This window comes from Sinohyriopsis cumingii, chromosome 9 (assembly GCF_028554795.1).
Source record: "Sinohyriopsis cumingii isolate HCF-2022 chromosome 9, ASM2855479v2, whole genome shotgun sequence".
Lineage (NCBI taxonomy): Eukaryota > Metazoa > Mollusca > Bivalvia > Unionida > Unionidae > Sinohyriopsis > Sinohyriopsis cumingii.
This window is the reverse complement of record NC_142969.1, coordinates 2,805,402-2,830,769: the sequence shown is the minus strand read 5'-3', so window position 1 is coordinate 2,830,769 and position 25,368 is coordinate 2,805,402. Positions and strand designations below refer to the sequence as shown.

General features: G+C 39.8%; 1 protein-coding gene across 1 annotated transcript in view; it reads right to left on the bottom strand.

The window, feature by feature from the left end:
- The window catches only part of LOC149791177 (protein dispatched homolog 1-like), a 42,043-nt gene extending 22,938 nt beyond the window's left edge, over positions 1 to 19,105 (bottom strand). The window contains exons 1-3 of the mRNA XM_089971314.1: positions 17,552 to 19,105; positions 16,728 to 16,952; positions 14,761 to 14,886 (exon numbers count right to left, since the gene is read on the bottom strand). Coding sequence (XP_089827440.1) covers positions 14,761 to 14,886; positions 16,728 to 16,952; positions 17,552 to 19,090 — 1,890 coding nt within the window. The 5' untranslated portion in view covers positions 19,091 to 19,105. The remainder of the gene's footprint in view (positions 1 to 14,760; positions 14,887 to 16,727; positions 16,953 to 17,551) is intronic.
- Positions 19,106 to 25,368: the final 6,263 nt, after the last annotated feature.

Genomic DNA, 25,368 nt, shown 5'->3' with positions numbered 1-25,368 from the left:
AAAAATACCAACCCCCACCAGAGAAAGAGGACGGTCACAAGAAGAAAGGCAATTTCATCTTTTTCGATTTCGAATGCATGCAAGAGACTGGCATTCACATTCCTAATTTCTGCGTGGCTCACCGAGCGTGCGAGAAGTGCATTCAAGAACCTATCTTCAGTCATTGCCCTCACTGCAGCAAGATTCCTGGATGACGTGAATAAATCTTTCGGGGACCAAACACGTTAGCCGATTTTGCCCAATGGGTCTTAGACCCCATCGACAAGACATGGAGCCAAGAGGACATCGAACGTTACGGAGATTGTCATCGTCATGCCACGGTGATGGCTCACAATTTCTCCGGATACGATGGACAGTTTCTTTTGAGGTACTATACGGAACATGGCACCGAACGTCCTAAAGTGATTTTGAACGGAGCCAAAATCATTTTCATGCAAGTGGGACAAGTACAGTTTAAAGATTCGATGAGTTACTTGGCCATGCCTTTGAGCCGAATGCCTAAAACGTTTGGAATGACAGAAATGGCTAAAGGGTACTTTCCACACTTTTTCAATACGGAAGCCAATCAACATGCTGTTCTACCCCATTTCCCTGAGGCTCACTATTACGACCCCGACAACATGCGTACCGAACAACGAGAAGCTTTCTACGCTTGGCACCAAGCTCACGCCTCGGACCCTTTCGACTTTCAGGAAGAAATGTTAAAGTATTGTCGTTCCGACGTGGACATTTTACGGCGTTGCTGTGGAAAATTTCGAGAACTGTTCATGGAACACGGAGGGGTCGATCCTTTGAAAGAAGCTTGCACCATTGCCAAAGCGTGTTCCTTAGTGTACAGCCAACGATTCATGCCTGAAAACACCGTGGTTGTCATCAGTCCTCAAACGACCCACTATGTCAAGCGTCAATACTCGGTCAAAGCCCTACGTTGGTTACATTACTAGTGCGACAAGGAAGACAAATGGATTCAGCATGCCCGCAACGGAGGAGGCGAAAAGACCATCGGAACGTATTCGGTAGATGGCAGGGACTTAGAAAACCACAAGATCGTGTACGAGTTTAACGGTTGCTTATTTCACGGATGTCCCGTCTGTTACCCTGACCGTGACACTAAAAATCAGTTTTTGCAACGAACCATGGAAGACTTGTACCAGGACACTTGTCAGCGACGCCTAAAGTTAGAACAGGAAGGATACCAAGTGGTGGAAATGTGGGAACACGAGTACGATCACCGTTTGAAAACCGATCCCGAGTTTAAACGCCTCGTGGAAAGTTACCAGTTCATGGACCCGCTGAACCCGAGGGATAGTTTGTACGGAGGAAGGACCAATGCCACCTGTTTGCTGTACCAAGCCGACGAAGAGAAAGGAGAAGAAATCAAATACTTGGACGTGTGTTCGCTGTATCCCTACGTGTGCAAATATTGTCGCTTTCCTGTAGGGCACCCGCAATTGTTCACGGAACACATCGACCTGAAAAACATTCGACAATACGAAGGCTTGATCAAGTGTAAAGTTTTGCCTCCCACGAACCTATACCATCCCGTCTTACCTCACCATTGTCAAGGCAAACTGATGTTTCCCTTGTGCCGTACTTGTGCCGAAACGTGCAACCAGGACCAACCTTGCCATCACAGCCAGGAAGAACGTGCTTTGACGGGAACCTGGGTCAGCGTGGAATTGTTCAAAGCTCTGGACATGGGATACCAACTGTTAGAAGTGTACGAAATTTGCCACTTTCCCAAGACACAACAGTACCACAAGGGTGACCCTACTCAGAAAGGCATTTTCGCCAACTACGTGGATGCCTTTTTGAAACTGAAACAAGAAGCCAGCGGCTATCCTTCCTGGTGTCACACTCCCGAAGACCAAATACAATTCAAAGAGAAATACTACGCACAAGAAGGCATCTCTTTAGACCACATCGAAAAAAACGAAGGCAGGCGATCGTTTGCCAAAGTGATGTTAAATTGCTTGTGGGGTAAAATGGCACAACGACCGTGTTTACCCAAGACGGAATATTTGACAGAACCTTCCCGCTACTTCCAGATGATTCACGACAAAACCAAATACATGAAACACGTGGACGTCGTTCGAGATGATTTGATCTTGGTCAATTACGAAGAAGATCTGGACTTTGTACAAGACGACCCTTTTGGAAATGTCATCATTGCGGCTTACGTGACAGCTCATACTCGCTTAAAATTGTACGAAGCTTTAGAACTGTTAGAAGAACGCGTCCTGTACTTTGACACGGACAGTTGCATTTACATCCATCGCCCGATTCAACAGCACCCTGACATCGAAGGAGACCGTTTAGGAGCCTGGACAGACGAGCATCCCGACGACAAGATTCTAAGTTTCGTCAGTGGTGGTCCAAAAAATTACGGCTACCAATACCGGGACAAACAAGGAGAAGTGCACACGACGTGCAAAGTGAAAGGACTGACTCTGAATCATCGTACCAGTCGAGTGGTCAACTTTGGGGTATTGAAAGAAGCCTTGCAATCGGAAGAGGATGGAAACTTTAAAGTGACCACCTATCAACCGAACAAGATTGTACGTTTACCCACTCACCACATCGTCAGTCGACCCTTGGAAAAAGTCTATCAAATTGTATACCAGAAGCGAGTGCGACTTTCCAACCACTTCACCTTACCGTACGGTCACGTCGGTATTGGTCTGTATATGAAAAGGAACGCTAGGCAAGATCGATAGTTCATTGTTCATTGAAGTAATTTACCATGTCGTTGACGAAGAAGAAACCAGATTGGTTAGGAGTCAAATGTTGGACATCACCGAGACCAGGGTTTTGAGGCTTGGACACAAGAGGTGGCCCAGTATGCACGAGAGTTATTCAAGGAAAAAAGTTACTTTTCAACCTGTGTTAGTGACGGTGCCAGAAGAACCCGTCACCCAGGAAGGACTGTCGTGGAACCGCCTGAAAGACCCTTTCGGGAGGACACTTGTGTGACCTTACCCCTACTATAGAACTGGTTAGAACTTTACCCAAAACATGTTGTACAGACATTTGTGTTTATTCCACGTTCATGGTTATCATGTGCCTTTTATTCTTGTACTTAAGCCTTTGGCTTTTATGCATTTTTGTCTTTCGTATTCATGTTTGAAACATTCAATAAACGTGTTCTGAAAAAGTATATAAACTCTTGTCTTGTTTGTTTTTTCGTGTCACAAGTGACATTTCTCACACCATGGCTACCTCTGCTGTCTCTGCTCCCTCTTCCTCTACTGTCAAAGTCATCGACGAACACTTAGATCGTGCCAGTTGGGAGGCTTTGTATCTTCGCCATCCCTTTAACATGCTCATTGCTGGACCTAGCGGTTCAGGCAAAACCGAATTCGTCAAACGTTTGATCGAACATAAACATCATTTGATCGATCGACCCCCTCAACGAATCGTGTGGTGTTACAAAGAGTGGCAATCGGCGTACAGCCTCTTGCGAGAAAGTCAAGGCGATTCCATCGTGTTTGTGGAAGGCATTCCTAAAGAAGACGACGGCATCGTCTCTGACTCCCGTCTAACCCATTTGGTCATTTTCGACGACATGTTAGGAGAAGACGAAGAAGAAATTAAACTGTGGTTCACGCGCAAAGGGCATCACCGTAATGCCAGTGTCGTTTACATCACCCAAAATTTGTTTCAACAAAGTAAAGCCCATCGCACCATCAGTCTCAATGCGCATTACGTGGTCTTGTTTAAAAGCCCTCGAGATAAATCGCAAGTGCAAGTCTTAGCCAAACAGTTAGGAACGCCTTGGCTGACTCAGGCGTACGACGATGCCACTCAAACGCCACACGCCTATTTACTCGTCGATTTGAAACCTACGACTCCCGAGGATTTGCGATTTCGTACCCACTTGTTTCACCACTGGTGCCAAGACGGAGGGCCTGTCCTGTACACGTCTCCGTCCTCGACTTCATTTCACTCCCCATAAAAAAATCTATAAAAACCTCAGACCCTTTTTCGTCTGTCTCACTCTCAGTGCGAACATAACGTCCCTTCAGTCGCATCTTCCCGTCAAATTGATTCGTGCCTTGTATGGCATCAGTCGAGAAAAAGATCCACAAACACGAGCTCGTGCCTTAGAAGCTAGTCTCAAAGAAGTCTTACGATGGTTCACGGTGACGGCACGTCAATTACTCCAAGGAATCATTCAGATTCCTCATCAAACCAAACGCTTTTTCGATCGAAACAAAGTCGCTTTGGCCCAACTGGCCGATCCCCGCATCGACACTCAAACCAAAAAACAAATCATTTTGAAACCTGGAGGGAGCGGTACTCTAGGAGGGGTCATCATTCGCTCACTTTTAAGATGGGATCCTAATGCCCCCAAAGTTATACCCAAGACAAAAGTCCAACGAAGCCCCAAGAAGAAAAAGACCAGGTCCCCAAGGAGAACTTCTCCAGAGGCAGGACCCTCCTCTGACCAGACACCACCCCGGAAAAAGAAAAGAAGCCCCCAGAAAAAGAAAAGTCCACAGAAAACTAGTCGCAAGAGAGGCACTTCGGCCAGGACGCAACCTTACACTCGCAAACCACGACCTGCCACAGCGGTGACTGCGTCTCCGGCAGCTTCACGTTTGTCCACTTCTCCGTTAATGACACCCAGAACTGAAGAGTACTTGGAGACGTTGATCACACCAAGAACTTCTCCGTTGATGACCCCCAAAAGAACTTCCCCAGTAGCAGGACCTTCCAATTTAGTGGCAGTGGCTGCTGCTCACAAAGTACCTTCTCCCAAAATCAAAGTTCAAGAAAGATCGGGCATGTTACAAAGTTTACTGGATTTGTCCAAGCAAGAACTGGCTCGATTTAGTCCGTTACGTACCCCTGCACGACGTGTCATGCCTGTCCTCAAACTGATACGACGTAAAGACAATCAGTGGCGACGCGTTCCAGTATAAAAAAGGCCTGTGACCAAGTCGGGTATCAGTGCTTTTTCGGTGCTCCTGAAGACTCAAAGATGTCACCCTCCAGAAAACCCCAAGGAAAGAAAAGGAAAGGACTGCCACCACGTTTAGCCAAACATGGGGACATGTTATCTGTCCTGTCCAAAGCTTCTCCACCCCTACGAAAAAAACTCATTCAAACGGCCTCCAAAGAGGTCATCGATACCGTGTGCGAATGTTGTTTGAACGTTTTGAAAGGCACGATCCCTTTGTCCAAACACCAGAAACAATGCTTAAGCAAACATCGTCACGTTCTTCGCCAAACGGTTCGAAAGAAAATTCCCATTAGTCAAAAAAAGAAGATGTTAGTGCAACGTGGAGGTATTTTACCTCTCTTGTTAGGCCCCATACTGAAAGGAGTCTTGGGAACCATGTTGGGAGGACTGGTGGGAGCAAGATAAAAAGGCCTTCGGAAGTCCCAAGATCTCAGAATTGACCCCTGACAACCCCATGGAAGGACGAAAACTAGCTTTAGTGCCTTACAAACGATGGATGGAATACCATCGGTGGCAAGAACAACGCACCCCGCATTTACCTCCCAATCCCCATTTGAGCGAGATGTCCCAGTTACAACACGAATTGCAGTCCTTGATGGATCGCCAAGATTTGTCCGAAACAGAAAAATCGCAAAAGTACGGTCAACTCTTGCAACGACTGCAACTCTTTCACCAGAAAGCTTTAGACGAAACAGCTCTACCCCCTCTGAAAGATTTTAAGACCTTGATGAAAAGTCCAGCACCATCACCAGTACCAGTACCAGTACCACCAGTAACCGTGACCAAGACAGAAAAAGGAGAAGAAGAGGAAGGGTTTCAAACTCCACCAGAAAAAGTACGCAAGTTAACAACACCACCTACCTCCAGAATTGGATGGATTAAAAAGATGATGGCCACCCCTTCTTCCTCACAAGAGAAAAAGAAAGTGAAGACAGAAGTGAAGACAGAAGTGAAACAAGAACCGATATCCCCCGCTCAGACATCCTTCTCCTCTTCGACGCCTATTGCTGGCCGCACACGCAAAGCATTGCAATCCAAGAAAATACCCCAAGAGAAAAAGAGTAGCATCCTCCAAGAGTGGGTGTCTTATTAACACACCAACCAACACAAAAAAATGGAAAAAGTCTTAGCCAGCATTTACTACGATCCCTCGCATCCTGCAGGTTACGCAGGAGTTCAAAAATTGTATCGTGCTGCCAAAACTCGACTGAAAAGTCTCCGTTTACCTCAAGTGCAACGATGGTTACAAGAACAAGCTACCTACACTTTACACAAACCCATTCGACGCAAGTTTGCCAGAAGTCGCACCCGAGTGGAAGGCATCGATCATCAATGGCAAGCCGATTTAGCCGATGTCTCTCATTTGGCCAGCTACAATCGTGGCTACAAATATTTGTTTTGTGTCATCGACGTCTTTTCCAAATTTGCCTGGGTCGTGCCCTTGACTACCAAATCGAGCAGCGAGTTAGTGCGAGCCCTGCAACGAGTGTTGAAACAAAGCGGTCGTCACCCTCTTCGATGGCAAACGGACAAAGGTACCGAATTTCTGAACCAAGCTTTCCAAAAAGAATTAAAGAAACGTGACATTCATTTTTTTACCACCGAGAATCCCGAAACCAAAGCCAGCATCGTGGAACGTTTTCAACGCACTTTGAAAGAACGCATGTGGAAATATTTTACGCATCACCACACTCTGAAGTACATCGACATCTTACCGCACCTGGTGCAAGCGTACAACCAATCTTACCATCTAAGCATCGGACGTGCCCCGCAAGACGTGACTCCCGAGAACGAAGTGTTGGTGTTTGAGCGCCTGTTTGGTACGTCCCCGACGAGGGCTGTCCCCAAGAAAAGTGGAGAGTTGGCCGTAGGAGATTGGGTGCGCATTGGCAAAACCAAACGCACTTTCGAGAAGGGTTACTTACCTAACTGGACGACCGAATTGTTTCGCGTCACTGGACGAGTGCATGGCCGTCATCCTGCCGTCTATAAATTGGAAGACACGAACGGAGAAGTGCTCAAAGGAACGTTTTATTTGCCCGAGTTACAACGTGTCACCAAAAAAGAAGACGACGTGTACGACATCGAAAGCATTCTCGAACGCAGAACCCATAAAGTGGGCAAACGACGTGTCAAAGAAGTCAAAGTACGTTGGAAAGGATATCCGCCCAGTTTTGATTCTTGGATCGACGCTTCGCAAGTCATCGACTATAAATGAAGTGACCATCATGCCTTTTCACACAGCAGACGCAGCTACGTCGACCACTCCTCCTTCCCCTAGTTCTTCTGTGCAAGATTTACAAAAACAACCCTTGTGGGTGTGGTGTGGAGAACGTGTGCCTAAAACGCAAATCGTCTTTTTCTGCCAAATCTTCGTGGTGTATTGTGTCATCGGGGCAGCCATCGCCAATTTGAGTTTGCAACAAGGAGACAAACAATTGTGGACCATTTTATTGAGCAGTTGCATCGGTTACCTGCTTCCTAATCCCTCCCTGAAATTCACCTCGAACGGGAACCCCGGGAACCTTGTGTCCAGTGCCAGTGCCAGTCACCACTTCAATCACAACCAGAACCCCATTTTAGACGGAGACACGCCTCTGACGTCCAGTAACCCCTCGGACAGCCACAGAACTCTGGAATTATGAGTCACCAAAACCAATTTTACTTAACTTTACCCAGTGACAGTTCCATGGAGGTGTTTCCCAAGAACACGTTGTGCTGTTACACGGCCAAATTACCTCAAGCCATCCAGTTAGATCACGAAGCCCATTGGGAAGTGGCTTTAGTAGAAATGATTCACCCGACCCATGTCCTCAATGTCCTTCCCAATCAAAATTGTTTTGATGTGGAAGTTCATGACGAGCAAATGCAACAGTGGATGGATAGCAATGTCAAATATGACAAGAAAACCCGTACACAAAAGTACACCACCTATCACTTGTTCATTCCCCAAGGCTATTATTTTAGTGGTCAACATTTGGTCAGCACCATATCCTCCAGGTTTAATGTCGTGTTTCTGAAAGCTTTGGAGCATGTCAACAAAAGTGTCACCATGGAGTACCACAAAGCAGCTCGTCGCTTCTTGATGAAATTTGAACGTAGTAAAATCCTGTCCATTTTATTTTGTCCTGAATTGTTTGACATGTTGGGCGGAGACATGGACATGAGAAAGACCATGCTCAAGAAAAACGAAATACCCATCGTTTACGACAACGAGTCTTTTAGCAAGTTATTTCGTGCCCCGGTAGAACTGAACCAAGGACTGAATTTGATGTTCGTGTATTCCGATGTGGTGGAGTACAACGTGGTGGGACACACCTCCGTACCATTACTGCGTGTCATTCCTTTCAAAGTAGATTCTGTCACGAACGCTGACGAGGAAGGTGGAAACACTTACCACGTCCACCGCGAATTTGTCCATCCTCACTATTTGCCTGTCAGCAAGTCGTATTTGGACACGGTCAACATTGCTATAAAAGGAGATCTGGGACAAAATATTCCATTCACCAAAGGAAAAGTCACGGTGAAACTCCATTTTCGAAAACGGTTCTCTCACGACTCGTAAGTAAGTCATGTATCCAGTGTACCGAGGGGTTGCTCGACAGTGAGGACACGGTTTAGGAGACATGTTAAAATCGGCCTTTCGTTCGGTGGCCCCAGTGTTGAAACCGATGGTGACACGCGGATTGCACGCCTTGAAAGATGCGGCACTGACGCAAGGCAAAGAATTTCTCCAAAATGTCATCATCGACAAACAAAACCCTAAAGAAGCCTTCATGAGGGCAGGCAAAAATGTCTTGCTGTAAACGGGCAAAGACATTTTAGGCCAACGAGAAACACCTATAAATGCCCTGCACGCTACCGAGTCAGACATTCAGCAAGGACAAGGCAGAAAGAGACGACGAAGAAAACACCCTTTCACCAGACTTCAAGCGAGAAAGGCCAAGAAAAGAAGAACCGTTCGAGACTTAGACGTTTTCGATTATTGAGAAAAAAGAGACAAAAAAATGATGCACCGAGAATCTTGCGCTTGTTCCAAGACGGAACTGGATCTGTTTGCCATGCCCCCCACGATGATGACGATGCAAGAATCCCAGTGGGTGGAATTTCACCCCGTCTCCTCACTGACCGATTCCGCTCCCATCGAGTTTGAAATCAAAGGACAGCCCGAAGATTACATCGATCTGAATAGCAGTTACTTGTACCTGAAAGTCAAAATTCTAGATAAGACTGGAGGTGCTATAGACGATGAAGCAGTAGCTCCCGTCAACAATTTCATGCATTCCTTGTTCAGTGGAGTGGACTTGTACTTGAATAACAAACTGGTCAGTAGCAGCATGGATACTTACCCTTATCGTGCCTACCTGGAAAATCTCTTGACGTACGGAATAGATGCCAAGAACACTCATCTCAATGCCTGTGTGGTATGGGAAGCTGACGAACCTACCAAGTTTGAAATATTGGAAACTGATGAAAAGAAAGACAACAATGATGGATTTGTAGAACGAAGAAAGAGAATCACGGGAGCCGACACAAGTTTAGAACTGATGGATCGTTTGCATTTGGACACGTGGTTGCAAGAAAAGTATTTGCTGAACGGGGTGGATGTCCGCCTGAGACTGAATCGTAGCAGTGCCGCTTTCCATTTGATGGCTGATAGTGACGGTTACAAAACCAAAATCCTAGAAGCCAGACTCTACGTACGCCGTGTGGAAGTGTTACCTAAAGTGGGAAACGACATCAGTCAGACGTTGAGTAGAACGACTGCCAAGTATCCCATGCGACGCGTGGAAGTGAAAACCTTCAACATTCCCAAGGGACAGCGATCCATGATCGAAGATCATCTGTTCCAAGGACAGTTACCCAAACGTTTGATCGTTGGTATCGTCGAGAATACAGCCTTCAACGGAGCTGCCGAAAAAAATCCTTTCTACTTTCAACACTTTGGCGTGTCCAAAATCGAAGTCAGTCGCGATGGCAAGACCTTGTGTACCCGACCTTTCGAACCTGACTTTACCAAGAAGAATTACTTGAGATCGTACTTGTCCCTGTACGAAGCCACCGGACAGTTAGGAACCAATACCAGTCACGGTATTACGTACGAGGATTATGCAGGAGGCTACGCTTTGTGGGCTTTCGATTTCACTCCAGACCAAGGCAGCGACGAGGGACATTTCCACCCTATAAAATCCGGCCAGATTCGTGTGGAAATTCAGTTTAAAGACCGAGACCCTGATGAAACGGTGAACGTCATCCTGTATGCAGAATTCGATAATACCATAGAAATCAACAGTTTGAGAGAAGTCATCCTAGATTACTAGAAACCATAGAAGACTGTTATCCCTCTTTACCTAGTGGAGAAACTTTTAGTGTTGGATTATTGTTAAAAAATGTTAGAGTTGTTGTTGTTTAGTGTCAAGTGATTTTTGAATAAAAAATGTTGTGTTTTGAAAAAAATTGTTTGATGTTATATTGTTGGATTATTGTTAAAAATGTTAGAGTTGTTGTTTAGTGTTAAGTGATTTTTGAATAAAAAATGTTGTGTTTTGAAAAAAAAATGCCTTTGTCTTTTGTTTAGCTATAAGAATGTTGGATTGATGCTCTTTCATTTCTTACTATCCCTCTCATGACACTCACTAAACGTTGCGACTCAAAAACCGTGTGGGGCATGTTTTCCTTCACGTCCGCGCTTTGACTTTAAGAACCGGGTTGTTTCCAGTCTAACCATCCATTGTCGACTCATCCTCCTAAGAAGATGTGCTCCAAACTAGCTAAACTCAACGAAGCCTACGTGAATTTGCATAGGGTCAGACACAGTCTGATACCGAAGCCAGAAGAAATAGAGAATGTGAGAATGTTAAAAATCACTGAAGACCTGATAGAAGAGCTCTTCAGAGAAGAAATGAACAGGGAAAAAGAAGAATAGACAGAGAAGTACAGACTTCAGAGACAGCAGCAACAACAACAACAACAAGAGCAGCAGCAGCAGCAACCTGAACCTGACAGAGGCTTTGTCGATTGCCGTATCGACACCAAAGAGTTCTTCTTTTCTTTCCGAAGAAGCAGACCTATCGCCAGAAAATCTATCCTCAGAGGACATCGCATTCTTAGAAACTAAAAAAAGAATGCCATAGCAAACAAAAAAACAGCCCTTTTCAGGGCTACTCCAATACTCTAGAAAAGAAATAACGATCGATTTGCCAATGTGTGTAGGTAGAGTAGTGTGAAAATAAACACTAACTCTTTTTTAAAAAATGTGAGGGTATGTGTTTGTGTGTTAGTAAGTGCTTAAGTAAGTTGGTATGAATAGTAGATTAAAATCATGTTTTTTTTGGTGTTTGAGGTGTATATTTGGAGTTAGATTGGATTGCTTTGCGTATGTGGATAGTCTAATGAAGTGATTTATAAAAAAGTTTAAAATGGTGATGGGTAGCATAAAAAAGTGAGTGAGTGTTTCTTTTAGGTCCGCGCGTTGTTGTTTTTGGTCACGATGTAGGTAACATCAATTTTATGTTTTTTAGGGGGATGTTTTCCTTCACGTCCGCGCTTTCACTATAAATTGAAACTCGCTGGGCAGTCTAGCTACCCTTGTTGATTGATCAACACCAAAAATGAACACGAGACTGTCTAAACTGTTGGAACTTCATGTGCATCTGGAATATGCCAGGCGCCTGTTGAATGAACTGGCCGCGGAAGCCATTGTGGAGGAGGGAAGGATAAGAGAGGAGGAGGAAAGAAGAAAAAAAGAAGAGGAGGAGAGAAGATATAAAGAAGAAGAAGAAGAGGAAAGAAGATACAAAGAGGAGGAGAGAAGAAACAAAGAAGAGGAGCAGGAGAAGGAAAAGAAGAGAAGAAGAATAAATTTCAGAATCCCAGAGAGCGAAAATTGGGATTCTGAAGCGACATATCCTGCCTCTGCTCTCTCCCCCCAAAAAGTAAAAAGTAACTGGGGGATAAGATGTGTATGTGGCGCCAGGCCTGGAAGGTGCCACCATTAACCAGGTGTCCATGAAGTTCCAAAAAAAAAACAAAAAAAACAGCCCTTTTCAGGGCTACCCAATACTCTAGAAAAGAAATAACCATCAATTTGCCAATGTGTAGGTAGAGTAGTGTGAATGTAAACACTAACTCTTTTTTAAGATAGTGTGAGGGTATGTGTTTGTGTGTTTGTGTTTGTGTGTTTGTGTTTGTACCCGCTCACGTACGATTGTGTGGATAGTAGATTATGGATTTGTTTATTGTTTCTTAGCGTATGTGTTTGTGTGTTTGTGTTTGTGTGTTTGTGTTTGTGTGTTTGTGTTTGTACCCGCTCACGTACGATTGTGTGGATAGTAGATTATGGATTTGTTTATTGTTTCTTAGCGTATGTGTTTGTGTGTTTGTGTTTGTGTGTTTGTGTTTGTGTGTTTGTGTTTGTACCCGCTCACGTACGATTGTGTGGATAGTAGATTATGGATTTGTTTATTGTTTCTTAGCGTATGTGGAGAGTATAGTTTGGGTTTTATTATATGAAATGAAAAAGTAGGGGATGTTTTCCTTCACGTCCGCGCTTTTCGTATAAGAACCCACAGTATTCGTCGTTCAAACCATTCTACAAAGAATAATCTAGACAAGATGACGCAAGTGACTGATTTATTTAATCAATTGAGGCATATCTATTTCTGGATAATAGATGCAGAATATGCTATAGAAAGGATACAAAAGGAATGGGAGTATGAAGATAAAGAACACTTGGTAACCAGTCAAGTCGAACGTATAAAGGCCGCCAGACATATAATAGAAGGAATGATGAAGTCAACAAATCAAGAGGATTTATTGACCCACCTTATGTAAGAGTGGGGAGTTTGAAGGAAGCACTGGATTATGTCATCCAAGTCCGGTGCTTCCTAGAACATATAGTGTATTGGACGGAGTTGTCATATATGAAGAGGGGACTGAACAGGTTGAAAAAAGGAGAAGAAATAATGAAACAAGTGATGACCCAAGAAGTAGAAAACATAAAGGAAAGGTGGACTAAAGAAAGAAAGGAAGAACAGAATAAGAAGAAGAAATTAGAATTCGACCAACTGAATAACAACTGGATGAAAATACAGGCCAAGTTCCGAGCCATGGGTCACCCGGACTGGATACCAGAAACAGAAAAGAAAAAGAAGAAAGGAATGATGGACAAAATAAGAGGATGGTGGAAAAAGTTAAGAAGTTAAAAGAAGAAGAAGAAAAAACCCAAAGGCCCTTTTCAGGGCCAGCCATATTTCTCGAAAAGAGATAGCCTTTCCATTGCCTACCCCTTTTCTAAATTTAAATTTAAATTTAAATTTAAAAAAACTTTTTAAAAAAAAAATTTAAAAAAATCCCATATTCAATTCCCCTTGTCCCTAGACAAACCCAAACTCTATTCCCATGTTAATTTCCCTTGTCCCTAGACAGACCCAAACTCTATGTTAAATTCCCATTGTCCCTAAAGTGGCCCAGCGTTTTTCTCCATGTTAAATTTCCATTGTCCCTAAAGTGGCCCAGGGGTGTTTTTAATGCTAAGTCCCATTGTCCCTAATGTGGCCCACTTAACTACTCATGGTCAAGACATATGGGTCAAGTTTATGGACAGCTATGGTTAATATATATGGGTCAGATTTATGGACAGCCGTGGTCAAGACATATGGGTAATGTTAATGGACAGCCATGGTAAGACATATGGGTAAGGTTAATGGACAGCCGTGGTCAAGACATTTGGGTCAGATTTATGGACAACCATAGACAAACTTGCTGAATGTGCTACAACGTTGTTGTAACATATTTGGTTTGGTTCATTGTTCTGCGGTTATTAGTGACTTGAGAATTGCAGTAAAGTGCCTTACCCAGGAATATATAGTTCACCTCTTTTGATTTAATGGTATAATTCTAACACGTGCTCTTTTAGTTGTAAGTATCGTACTGTGACCAGTGATCCACAGCGGCTCTTGAAATAAAAAGTTGTTTTTACCTACTTGGTCTAGAAAATGTGTTAAGGACGATATATGCCTTAGGACGAATTTGTCAAGAACGATATATGCCATGGGACGAATCTGACAAGGATAATATATGCCATGGGACGAATTTGTCAAGGACGATATGTGCCATGGGACGAATCTGTCAAGGACGATATATGCCATGGGATGAATGTGTCAAGGACGATATATACCATCCGATCTCTCACAATTTACCCGTTAGTCAAATTAAACAAACGCAATACTTGCATAGTCAAAATATATTTAATCTTTACATTTGTTTTATTTATAAATAATGAATAAACAGGAAAAGCCTTGAAGTACATTCAGATTAAAGTTGTTTATCATAGGGTATTTACTGGTTGGATTGCGTAGGAAATCTACTTCATGTATATTCATGGCAAAACGAATAAATGGTTAGTGGTGAAAATATATGTGTAAGGATAAACCTCGTTTACCAATATGCAAAGTCATTTGGCTAGATCTGGGCAAATTTTTCATGAATAACTATTAGGGTTATTCCCCTTGTTTGATAACAAAACTCCACCTACATGACAATCATGGCTCCTTTTTAACAAGCTACCAACCTTAATTTAGCCAAAATGTCGGTTTACAAAATTAGCCTTCAGTAACTGTTCGAGAAACGTAGCCAAACTAAGCTTAATGGATGAACAGCATATACGGATGCCAAATTTAGTACACTCAGTTGCGTCTCTTCTATAGCTAAGTGAGCCCCACTCGCTACAAATATTTTCAATCTGAACTATTCTCGATGGTGCCGTAACTCTTCAATAGGACACAATTGCTTACCGTCAAGTAGTCTTGCAGGTCATCAATGAAACAAACTATCTCTAGTTCGCCTGTGGTGTAATCTCTTTTTATTTTCAAATCTTCAATTTCTTCCAAGGAGACCGCTTTCAACCGGTCACAAAACATCTAAGATATAGAAAATAAACAGTATGGCATTAAAAAACTGAAGAATATTTTTATTCAGTAATAGGAGAGAGTAGATCAAATCCGTCCTCGCCAGATTCTTAAAATTGTGAATGCAACTCCACAAATTCGGAATGGGCATAAAGTGTTAATCGTGTTGCTGTATCTAGGGTAAATTTTACGTTAGATACGTTTCTCGCGCTTGTTGCTCTGGAAGCTTCTAAAGCTTTGCACGTGGGCACCTTTTGCTAAGTGTGACAGTGTCACCAATATTTCACATTTCAGTATTGCTGGTTAATTTCTGGCATACGATTAGTCTCTGGCCGTGCTAGTCGTTCACGGTCGTACGCCTCTTTGCGAGTGAAAAAGCCTTCGATTGCAGTAAGTCTGTATGTTCTATAGTCCACACCAAATAGTGAACATGTTAAAGTTTGGAAACGAGTTGTAGTTCGGCAGTAGACTTCAATGAATACATTTCCGGGGTGGGTGTGGGTGGAATGAATATCAACATGTGAAATAAATTTGTATTTAGTAATATTTTTATCCAAAGGAAATATGTCTTGAATTATTCAGCAAGGTTACAGTTAGAAGCAAATCAGAAATCTACGCATTTTGGGAGGAGGCAGAAACTTTTTCAAGTCATGCCTTTCATTAATAACCAAGAAATGGTGTTTCTTTATTATATTCAAGTTTTAACTCATTTTGTTTTAAAAATGTAGGTATCAAGATATTTGTCATGATTTTATACTAGAAAAGAAAATCTGCCAATTTCATTCGCAGAAATTCAAACTATATTTTGCAACGATTTTCCTCCTGGTTAGACCTCTGGGACGGGTTCAGGATTAAAACAGCGATTCTAGTTTGATAAAGTGTGACTCATTGTGATAAAGTGTCACTCATTGTGATAAAGTGTCACTCCTTGTGCTAAAGTTCCTTTCTGCTTAACATGTAGTCTCTCTATATTTTCAGTGAACTTGAATTGTTTTGACAAGAAAAAGAGTAAACGGTTGAGTGACCTTCATTTATAATACCACCTGGCGAACAAACTTTGATTTGTTTAATCTCCTGATAAAGTGTGTGTGTTTGATTTGGATTTTTAACAATGTCTCAGTCATATCGCTACGATACCTGCAGCCTGGCAGTTTATAGCGACGTCTAGCACTGATACATCATGCCGCAGACATGTATCGTGAAGTCCTTGACATTATCCTAACAGCAGGCCAACCAGTTCTAACAATAACCTTTTAATGCTGATCGCTTAGCAAGGCAGATGTAAATACAAGTTTTATAAGTCTTTGGCATGCCTAAACCGGAGTTTGAAACAATGACCTCCGGCATCCGAGACGGACGCTCTAACCACTAAGCTACCGGAGCAGTTTTGGAAAAAGTCATACTGGATAACAATATATATATATATATATATATATATATATATATATATATATATATATATATATATATATATATATATATATATATATATAAAGAGAGAGAGAGAGAGAGAGAGAGAGAGAGAAAGAAAGAGAGAGAAGAAAAGTATCCAACCTTCCAATGATAAAACGTGTCACTATCAAAACATTTAGCTAGTATAATTGAACTCGGTAACTATCCTTCCGGTGAAGAACATTATTAGAAACAATTTTATGCATTCTAATTTTAATTATCTCAAGTTTTTGCTTTGAGTAATATATTCAGAGGATATATTAGGCACAGTTAAATTTAACATCATGAAATTCGGTTACGAATATAACGTATATACATCCTTTAATTTGATGAGTTATGTTCTAGCAATGTTTTACAAAATAAAATCAACATTAGAATGAAACTAATGGCGAACGGTTTACCAAGAGTCCAGCTTGCGCTTCGGGTGTGTTTGGATTGAAAAAAGGGTCATACGCTTCCTTGCCGATACAGCGAGTTTCAGAAAAATGACAGTCACTGATATCCCGTTCCAGAAGTCCCCACACGATGTAAACCACAGCCACGTTATCAGCCTCGCTAGCCACAAAGGAGTGTGCTTCATGCCGAACGGCTTTCCCGTAGTTGTGATTGGAGCCATAAATCTGTACCTTTAAAATTATTTTGTATTATTTGAAATGAGTAAAATATAAAAATGTATCAGTATTATAATTTTGAGAAACTCCTGTAAATTTAAATTTAAATTTAACAATCATTTATTTGTTTAAATATATATGAACCGGATTAGGTAACAGAAAATGAGTTGGTTTTGTTGTTTCTTTTTGCTCTGTTTTTTTTAATCCTTACTAATGAGGACAACTAATGAGCAACTAGTTTTTTCCTAATATTTTGCAGGTTATCTTCAATAAAAATGAAAGTGAAATTGACAAATAGCTTACCCATTACCGCATAATTTCGATACAATTTTTACAATCAAATTTTCTTTTGAAAATTGTCACTTTATTAAAAGTAATTTTCAGCTGATAATACGAAACTCACAGGAATTAGATGCAATGCAGCGTAGTTATATTACTTTAGATGTTATACAAAATTACCAAGGCACTTAATTGTAACTGCACAGTAAACTGTCAAAGAATTTGACAGGTTATCAACCATGGTGTCGTTAAACAATGATTTATACACAGTACGGCCTTAGGTTGTTTAGCATTTCAGAATATTTTCTTCAGTATAATAGGATCTTAACATTTACCTGTTCATTATCATTCTCCATCTTCGAGGCACTGTATGAAAGGCATGTGACCAAAACAATCAACACGATCAAAATTATCCACCGGATAATTCGATGAGTGATCAAATAAAAATAGTAATTAGTGAAGAATCTCACAAGGACTTGCTTTTTCTTTGTCGTTGCTTGCTGAACAGAAAGGTCTTGCGGGACTTGTTCTTTCGAAGATAACCTGTTGTTAACATGAAGACTCGGCAGAGTACATACTGACATAGGTTCGAGATTTTCAATTGATGTTGATGGCTCGAAACATGGGTTAGCCATACCTTTGCGGAAAGAATTATCATCTAGCTCTAGTGTGACACCAGGTGTCTTGAAATCTCTCACAGTATACATATTTCCTTGAATTCTTTCGCTGTTATAAGTGCAGACGTTTTTCGAATTTAAACTACCATTCGGTTTTCTACTTAGAAACCCATAGTCGTCATCCCCTACCACACATATTTCCGTTCGATTCTTTTCCGCTTTAGTTGACTTTTTAAATACCCGTGACAGGCAACATTTAATATTGAAACACGGCCAATGAAAATCATCAAATTTAAGGTGGTACATTATCACAACTGTAGGAAAGAACACAATTACAGAAATATAGTTAACTGTCACAAGAATTCCAGAAAATAGTCCAAAGGATTTCATTGCTAACAATGGAGACACTGCACCTGCAAAGAAGGCGACTGCGGTCGTAAACGACGTGTAAAGCATACTAAGAGCGGACTTAGAATATGCGTCAGAAAGGCGATGAGCCAGACTTGGGTACTTTTGGTAATCCGTGGCCCTCCAAACGTCATAAAACACAAACATATCGTCTACTCCGATTCCAAGAATTATAAATATTGTCAAAATGTGAAAATAACCAAAATACCTAAAGTCCAAAACAATTCTGTAGATCAGGTTTGTAACACAGAAACATGAAAACATACTTATGGTGCCCCAGCCCGATATCCAGAGGGATCTTGTATGATATAGCATAACTGAGAAAATGAATATCATGCTGCCGATAGAAAGTAGCATGTCTGCAATTGCCTGATCCACTACATCATTAAGGAACATCAAATGGCACCAAAATACTAGGTCGAACGCTTTTGTTTCGGCCTGTAGGGACAGAAGTTTAGACTTAACTGTAGACACTAAATAATCCTGTATGGCCTTTTCCATTTCCTCTTGGGATGTATAACCTTCCAAAGGATATCCTATTGGAATAATACTACGGGTTATCGATGAAGAACTTTGAATTGGTGTGATCTCATGCGTTTTGCCGAGAAAATACAGAAACTGTCCTTTGGTGCGCTTGTCGGTTTTGGCTGTATACAATACGTGCGATATGTTTGAAAATGTTGGGTCCGTGAAGGCCGGGTCCAACCAAGAAAAAGTTCCATCAAAGAGCCTTAATACTGATGTTGGTTTTACACAATGATTCAGCTCATCTTGCTGACAATAGTTTTCAAAATGTGGTAGTTTCATAACTTCCTCTTCAATGCTTTCTATCAATCTCAGATTTTCCATGGTGAAAACATTGCCACCCTTGACTTCATATATTAGTTCAATATTTCCCCTTCCAAAGACCGTGGAGCGATACCATAATGCATGCTTCGCAGTATGAAGCTTCCGGTCGTAATGGTGTTCATTCTGATCCCTGTAGCGCCATGCGAAGTCCCTTAGCCGCCAAGGAGGGCTCCATATTTCCATGGGTACCTTCTCAAATTCAGTTGGAAATAAATCATAGTCCGCTATGATTAGTATTCCAGTTATGATGGTAAGAATAATGTGACCGGTAACAGTAATTGCTGGAAAGAAAGTATATATATATATATATATATATATATATATATATATATATATATATATATATAGGGATAATTGGTATGATTTGATGGGTTTGTTATTAAGACTATCAAAATAGCTATCAGATCAGGTATACATGGTTTTAATGCTGACAATTAATTGAGTTATTTTCGATGTAGACAGAACATGCTCTGGAATTGACATGCTTCATTTTATCTGAACATAAGGAGTAATATTCAACTAAGTATTTGCAGATATAAGCATGGCTCTGTTTTACTGCGTTTTTGTAATTAATGAATGATTTATTCTCGCTTACAGAAAAATAGTTTTTCAAAAGTAAATAAAAAAGAAGAAACAAAAGGAACTTTATAATAATTGCTGAATGGGAATGTCATGTTTCCAAAACTGGAATCCAGCGAGCTTCATTTTATGCAAAACAACTGAACTTGAATTTATTTAACATCCGATCCAATATTCGAAGAATTTTATATTTTTATTATACCATTATTTTTTAGTGTATATACCTTGAAAAGTATTTCGATACTGTACCTTTAGTCTTTTAGATCTGCAATTCTTCGTGTTTAAGTTTATTTTCAAGAGTTTGTCTTCTAGATGTTTTGGGAATTCTTTACATTTTTACAATATTCAATCAGTGCCATATAGCCAGGATAATGTTCATGTGCATCGAAGCATTAATAGTAATCTACCTTCCTGCCTGCCTACTTACCTACCTACCTAACAACTTAACAACCTGCATGCCTGTCTGCCTGCCTTCTTATTTACCATTATACATATATACATACGCACACACACACACACACACACACATACATACATACATGTATAAATACATATATAAATACTTTGCTATTTATATTTAATTTGTATTTATTAGTTTTTATCCGTGATTATAAATTATAATCGTTATTTTGTAATTGACCTTGTCCAAAATGAAGTTCATACTGTACTTGACAATAATTTTTTTATTTTCGTAAACAACTAATACATAGCTAATATTTTCTGTAGGAGTGTGGGTTTAACATTAGGATCATTATCAATAAAAGTAAACATTTATTTGTGTATTGGAATTATTATATAAAAATACATAGCCTCCATGATGTCGACAGACATTCTGTATTTAAATTTTAGTAACACAATCTTCTGGAATGAAAGTTTCATTAACTAATAGTTCATTGTAGAAAATGGAATTTATAACCTAGTACAAGTAGAGGGCTTTAAAAGTGTGTCTATCATAAATTGGTCATTCGTGCATTAAGATCTAAAAGCAATATCGTTTGTTGTGTTCAGCATTTCATTTGGGCAGGAGTTATTTAGTCATGCATTATTCTCTTGAAATACAAATTGTTCAGTAAGATTATTTGACAGAGACATTAACCGGGACTTATAATGAATTCAAATAAGGAAATCTTGGATTGTATTATGAGTATTCATTAAAACACTGTTATCGCATCGCCATGTCAAAGGCCACTAAGCCTTAAAGGGCACATTAACACCTGCAGCGTTGGATTTTATTTCGAACATCACGTTAATTTAATTAGAACTATCTTCGCTAATAATGGTGATAGAACTTTTTGGATTATTTTGACTTTTTTGACTTTTGGGGGATTTAATTTGCAATACTGTGAGTTTTCTTTGCGTTTTCACTTTGTATTCTAGAGAAATAAATTATTTGTTGATTTTCGAAAACATTTTTGGTTTTCGCTCTTTTCTGTTATTTAGATTACAACAGTAGGATCGTATTATCACAGATGCATACATACATACATACATACATACATACATACATACATACATACATACATACATACATACGTACGTACGTACGTACGTACGTACGTACATAACATTTTTCAAAGATTTTGCAAGAAGTCCAAAGAGTTCATATATCCTATCGATGGCTCAAATTACTGGCATGCAATGGACTATGAGATGGAGAGAAACTAACGTACAAGACGTTAAGTTCAAGCACAACAGTCTCAATACTATTTGTGCGTGACGTTCCGTAACATTCATTGGGATAACCTTAGAACTTGCAGGATCTTATTAACGTTACTTCCTCCATTATAATGGTAAATTAAAATGATGGAGGCATATTCCAAATATCACATCATACACAGTATTTAATACTGAAGACAGACTTCAAATATCACATCTGACCCAGTATTCAATGATGTAGACTGACTACAAATATAACATCTGTCCCAGTATTCAATGATGTAGACAAACTACAAATATAACATCTGTCCCAGTATTCAATGATCAAGATATACTACAAATATCACATCTGTCCCAGTATTCAATGATGTAAACCGACTTCAAATATCACATATGTCTCAGCATTCAATGATGTAGACAGACTTTAAATATCTCATCTGACCCAGTATTCAATGATGTAAACAGACCTCCCAAATCACATCTGTCTTAGTATTCAATGATGAAGATACACTACAAATATCACATCTGCCCCAGTATTCAATGATGTAAACCGACTTCAAATATCACATATGTCTCAGCATTCAATGATGTAGACAGACTTAAATATCTCATCTGACCCAGTATTCAATGATGTAAATATACTTCCCAAATTACATCTGTCCTAGTATTCAATGATCAAGATATACTACAAATATCACATCTGTCCCAGTATTCAATGATGTAGACAGACTAGAAATAACACCTCTGACCCAGTATCCAATGATGTAAACAGACTTCACACATCACATCTCTCTCAGCATTCAATAATATAAACAGACTTCAAATATCTTATCTTACCCAGCATTCAGTGATGAAAACGTAAACTGACTTCAAATATCACGTCTGACCCATTTTTCAATAATGTAGACAGACTACAAATATCACATCTGAATAACATTCAATGATGTAAACAGACTTCACACATCACATCTCTCTCAGCATTCAATAATGTAAACAGACATCAAATATCTTATCTTACCCAGCATTCAATGATGTAAACTGACTTCAAATATCACGTCTGACCCATTATTCAATGGTGTAGACAGACTTCACATATCAAATCCCACCTAGTATTCAGTGATGTAGACAGACTTCAGATATCAATGTAACATCTGACCCAGTATTCAATAATGTAAACAGACTTCAAATATCACATCTGACCCAGTATTCAATGATGTAGACAGACTTCAAATAACTCATTTGACAAATATTCAATAATGTTGACAGGCTTCAAATATCTCGTCTTACCCAGTGTCCAAAGATGCAAACAGACTTCAAATATCAAATATGACGCAGTATTCCATGATGTAAAGAGGCTTCAAACCTTACAACTGACCCAGTATTCAATGACGTAAACTTGCTTCAAATAACACACCCGACTCGGTGCTCAGGGATGTAAACAGACTTTAAATATCGCATCTGACCCAATATTCAATGACGTATACAGACTTTAAATATCACAGGTGACAAATTATTAATGTCTCATATAAAATTCAAATAGCGTATGTAACGAGGTATTCAGTGACTTATATAGAGTACAAATGTCACATGTGACGAGGTATTCAATGGCGAATATAGACTTCAAATATCACAGGTAACGAAATATTCAATGTCGTACATAGAGTTTACATATTAAATGTGACGAGGTATTCAATGACGTATAGAGACTTAATGTACCACAGATGATGAAGTAATAATATCGCATATATAATTCAAATAGCGCATGTGACTCGGTATTCAATGACGTATATAGAATTCAAATATCAAATATGACGAAGTATTCAATGACGTAGATATAAATCAAATATCACATTTAACGAGGTATTCAATGACATATATAGAGTTCAAATATCAGATGTGTCGAAGTATTCAATGACTTAAATAGAATTCAAATATCACATTTGACGAGGTATTCAAAGACATATATAGAATTTGAATATCACATGTGACGAGGTATTCAATGACGTAAATAAAATTCAAAATGTAATATGCATCAATGTATTTTATGATGTACATAGACTTCTAATATCACACGTGAAGAGGTATTCAATGACGTATATAGACTTTAAATAACACATGCGACGAAATATTCAATGACGTATATATAATTCAGATAGCACATGTGACGAAGTATTCAGTGACGTATATAGAATTCAATATCACATGTGAGGAGGTATTCAATGACGAATGTTGAATTCAAACATCACATATGACGGAATATTTAATGACATAAATAGAATTCGAATGTCACATATGACGAAGTACTTAATAACGTATATATAATTCAAATATCATATGTAAGGAGGTGTTCATTGATGTATATTGAATTCAAATATCACATGTGACGAGGTATTCATTGATGTATATTGAATTCAAATATCACATGTGACGAGGTATTCATTGATGTATATTGAATTCAAATATCACATGTGACGAGGTATTCATTGATGTATATTGAATTCAAATATCACATGTGACGGAATATTCAATGACGTATATAGAATTCAAATGACACATGTGACGAGTTTTTCAATGACGTATATATAATTCAAATATCACATCTGAGGCGGTATTCAATGACGTATATTGAATTTAAATATCACATGTGACGAAATATTCAATGATTATATATAATTCAAATGTCACATGTGACAAAGTATTCAATGACGTATATATAATTCAAATATCAATGGTTACGAAGTATTCAATGTCGTATATAGACTTATTATATCACATGTAATGAAATATTCAATGACGTATATAAACATCAAATATCACATGTGACGAGGAATTCAATGACGTATATGGACTTCAAATATCACATGTGACGAAGTATTCAGTGACGTATATGGACTTCAAATATCAACAGTGTCTATTTATGTACCAATCTCTTTGAGCAGGAAGCACAAGATCAAACTCTAAAATGTTTGATACTTGGAGCCCTCTCGTGTCATTGAGAAAAAAAAAGCTAGCAGGTAGAGATGCCTAGGACGGGGACATTTTTTAAAACAAAATGTATGATTCTCTCCGTTGACTGAATAAAGTTAAAGAATGTTCATATTTTTGGACTTTTAAGCTACTATTTAAGGTTTTGTGTTGTAATGGTTTAAGGAATACGTGGCTTGAGTTAAAGTTCAACAAATACTGGGTCAGAATTGGGGTATTGACCTTAATCTTAGGTGCAGTTCAAACTTCAGAGCCGGGCCTCAATATCACGAAACCTTGAAACTAGTTTGAGACTAAGGTAGCCTGACACTAGCTTTAGATTAAGGTCAGCTGACACTAGCATGAGACTGAGGTCACCTGACATTAGTTTAAGAATGAGGTCACATGGCGCTAATTTGAGACTGGGGTCACATGACACTAGTTTGAGACCGAGCTCACAATCGATACCAAACAAACGAGTTTATCAAATCTAATATAATTTATGCTTTGTTAGCACAAAACTCTCTAGCTTTAACTCAAACTCCAATGATGCATGTCATCTGCAGGACTTAGAGATTGAAATATACCTCGTAGAAGAACAAAGTGTATATCAATGGAGCAGCAATTAAACTGAATACGTTTTCATACTTACAAAAGAAAGTCTTAGGATATTTCACCATAAGTCTGCAGATGATGAATGGTTCCTTTTCCCTCCTCCTTCTCTTCCTCTCCTCCACCTCTCTTTTAAGTGACTCGGTGTTCCGCTTCTTTTTTTCCGGTTTCCTTTTTTCGTTAGACTTCGATGCAGCATCCCCTTTCATTGTCTTTTCAGAGACAAAAACATCCATATTTCGGGGTTGTGCATGGCAATTTTGTACTATTTCTGCGGCTTCAGAGCCTTTGAAGCCACGCACTTTCGCCTCACATAGTTCTGCTGTGCTATTTGAGACCTTTACCATTCCGTTGTTCTTCAAAAGATGCTATTTATAAAAATTTGGTGTAAAACAGATGTGACATCCTAACCTGGCATCTTTAGTCTGTTATGTTTCTCACTACTGACTTATCTGCGAAAATAAAAT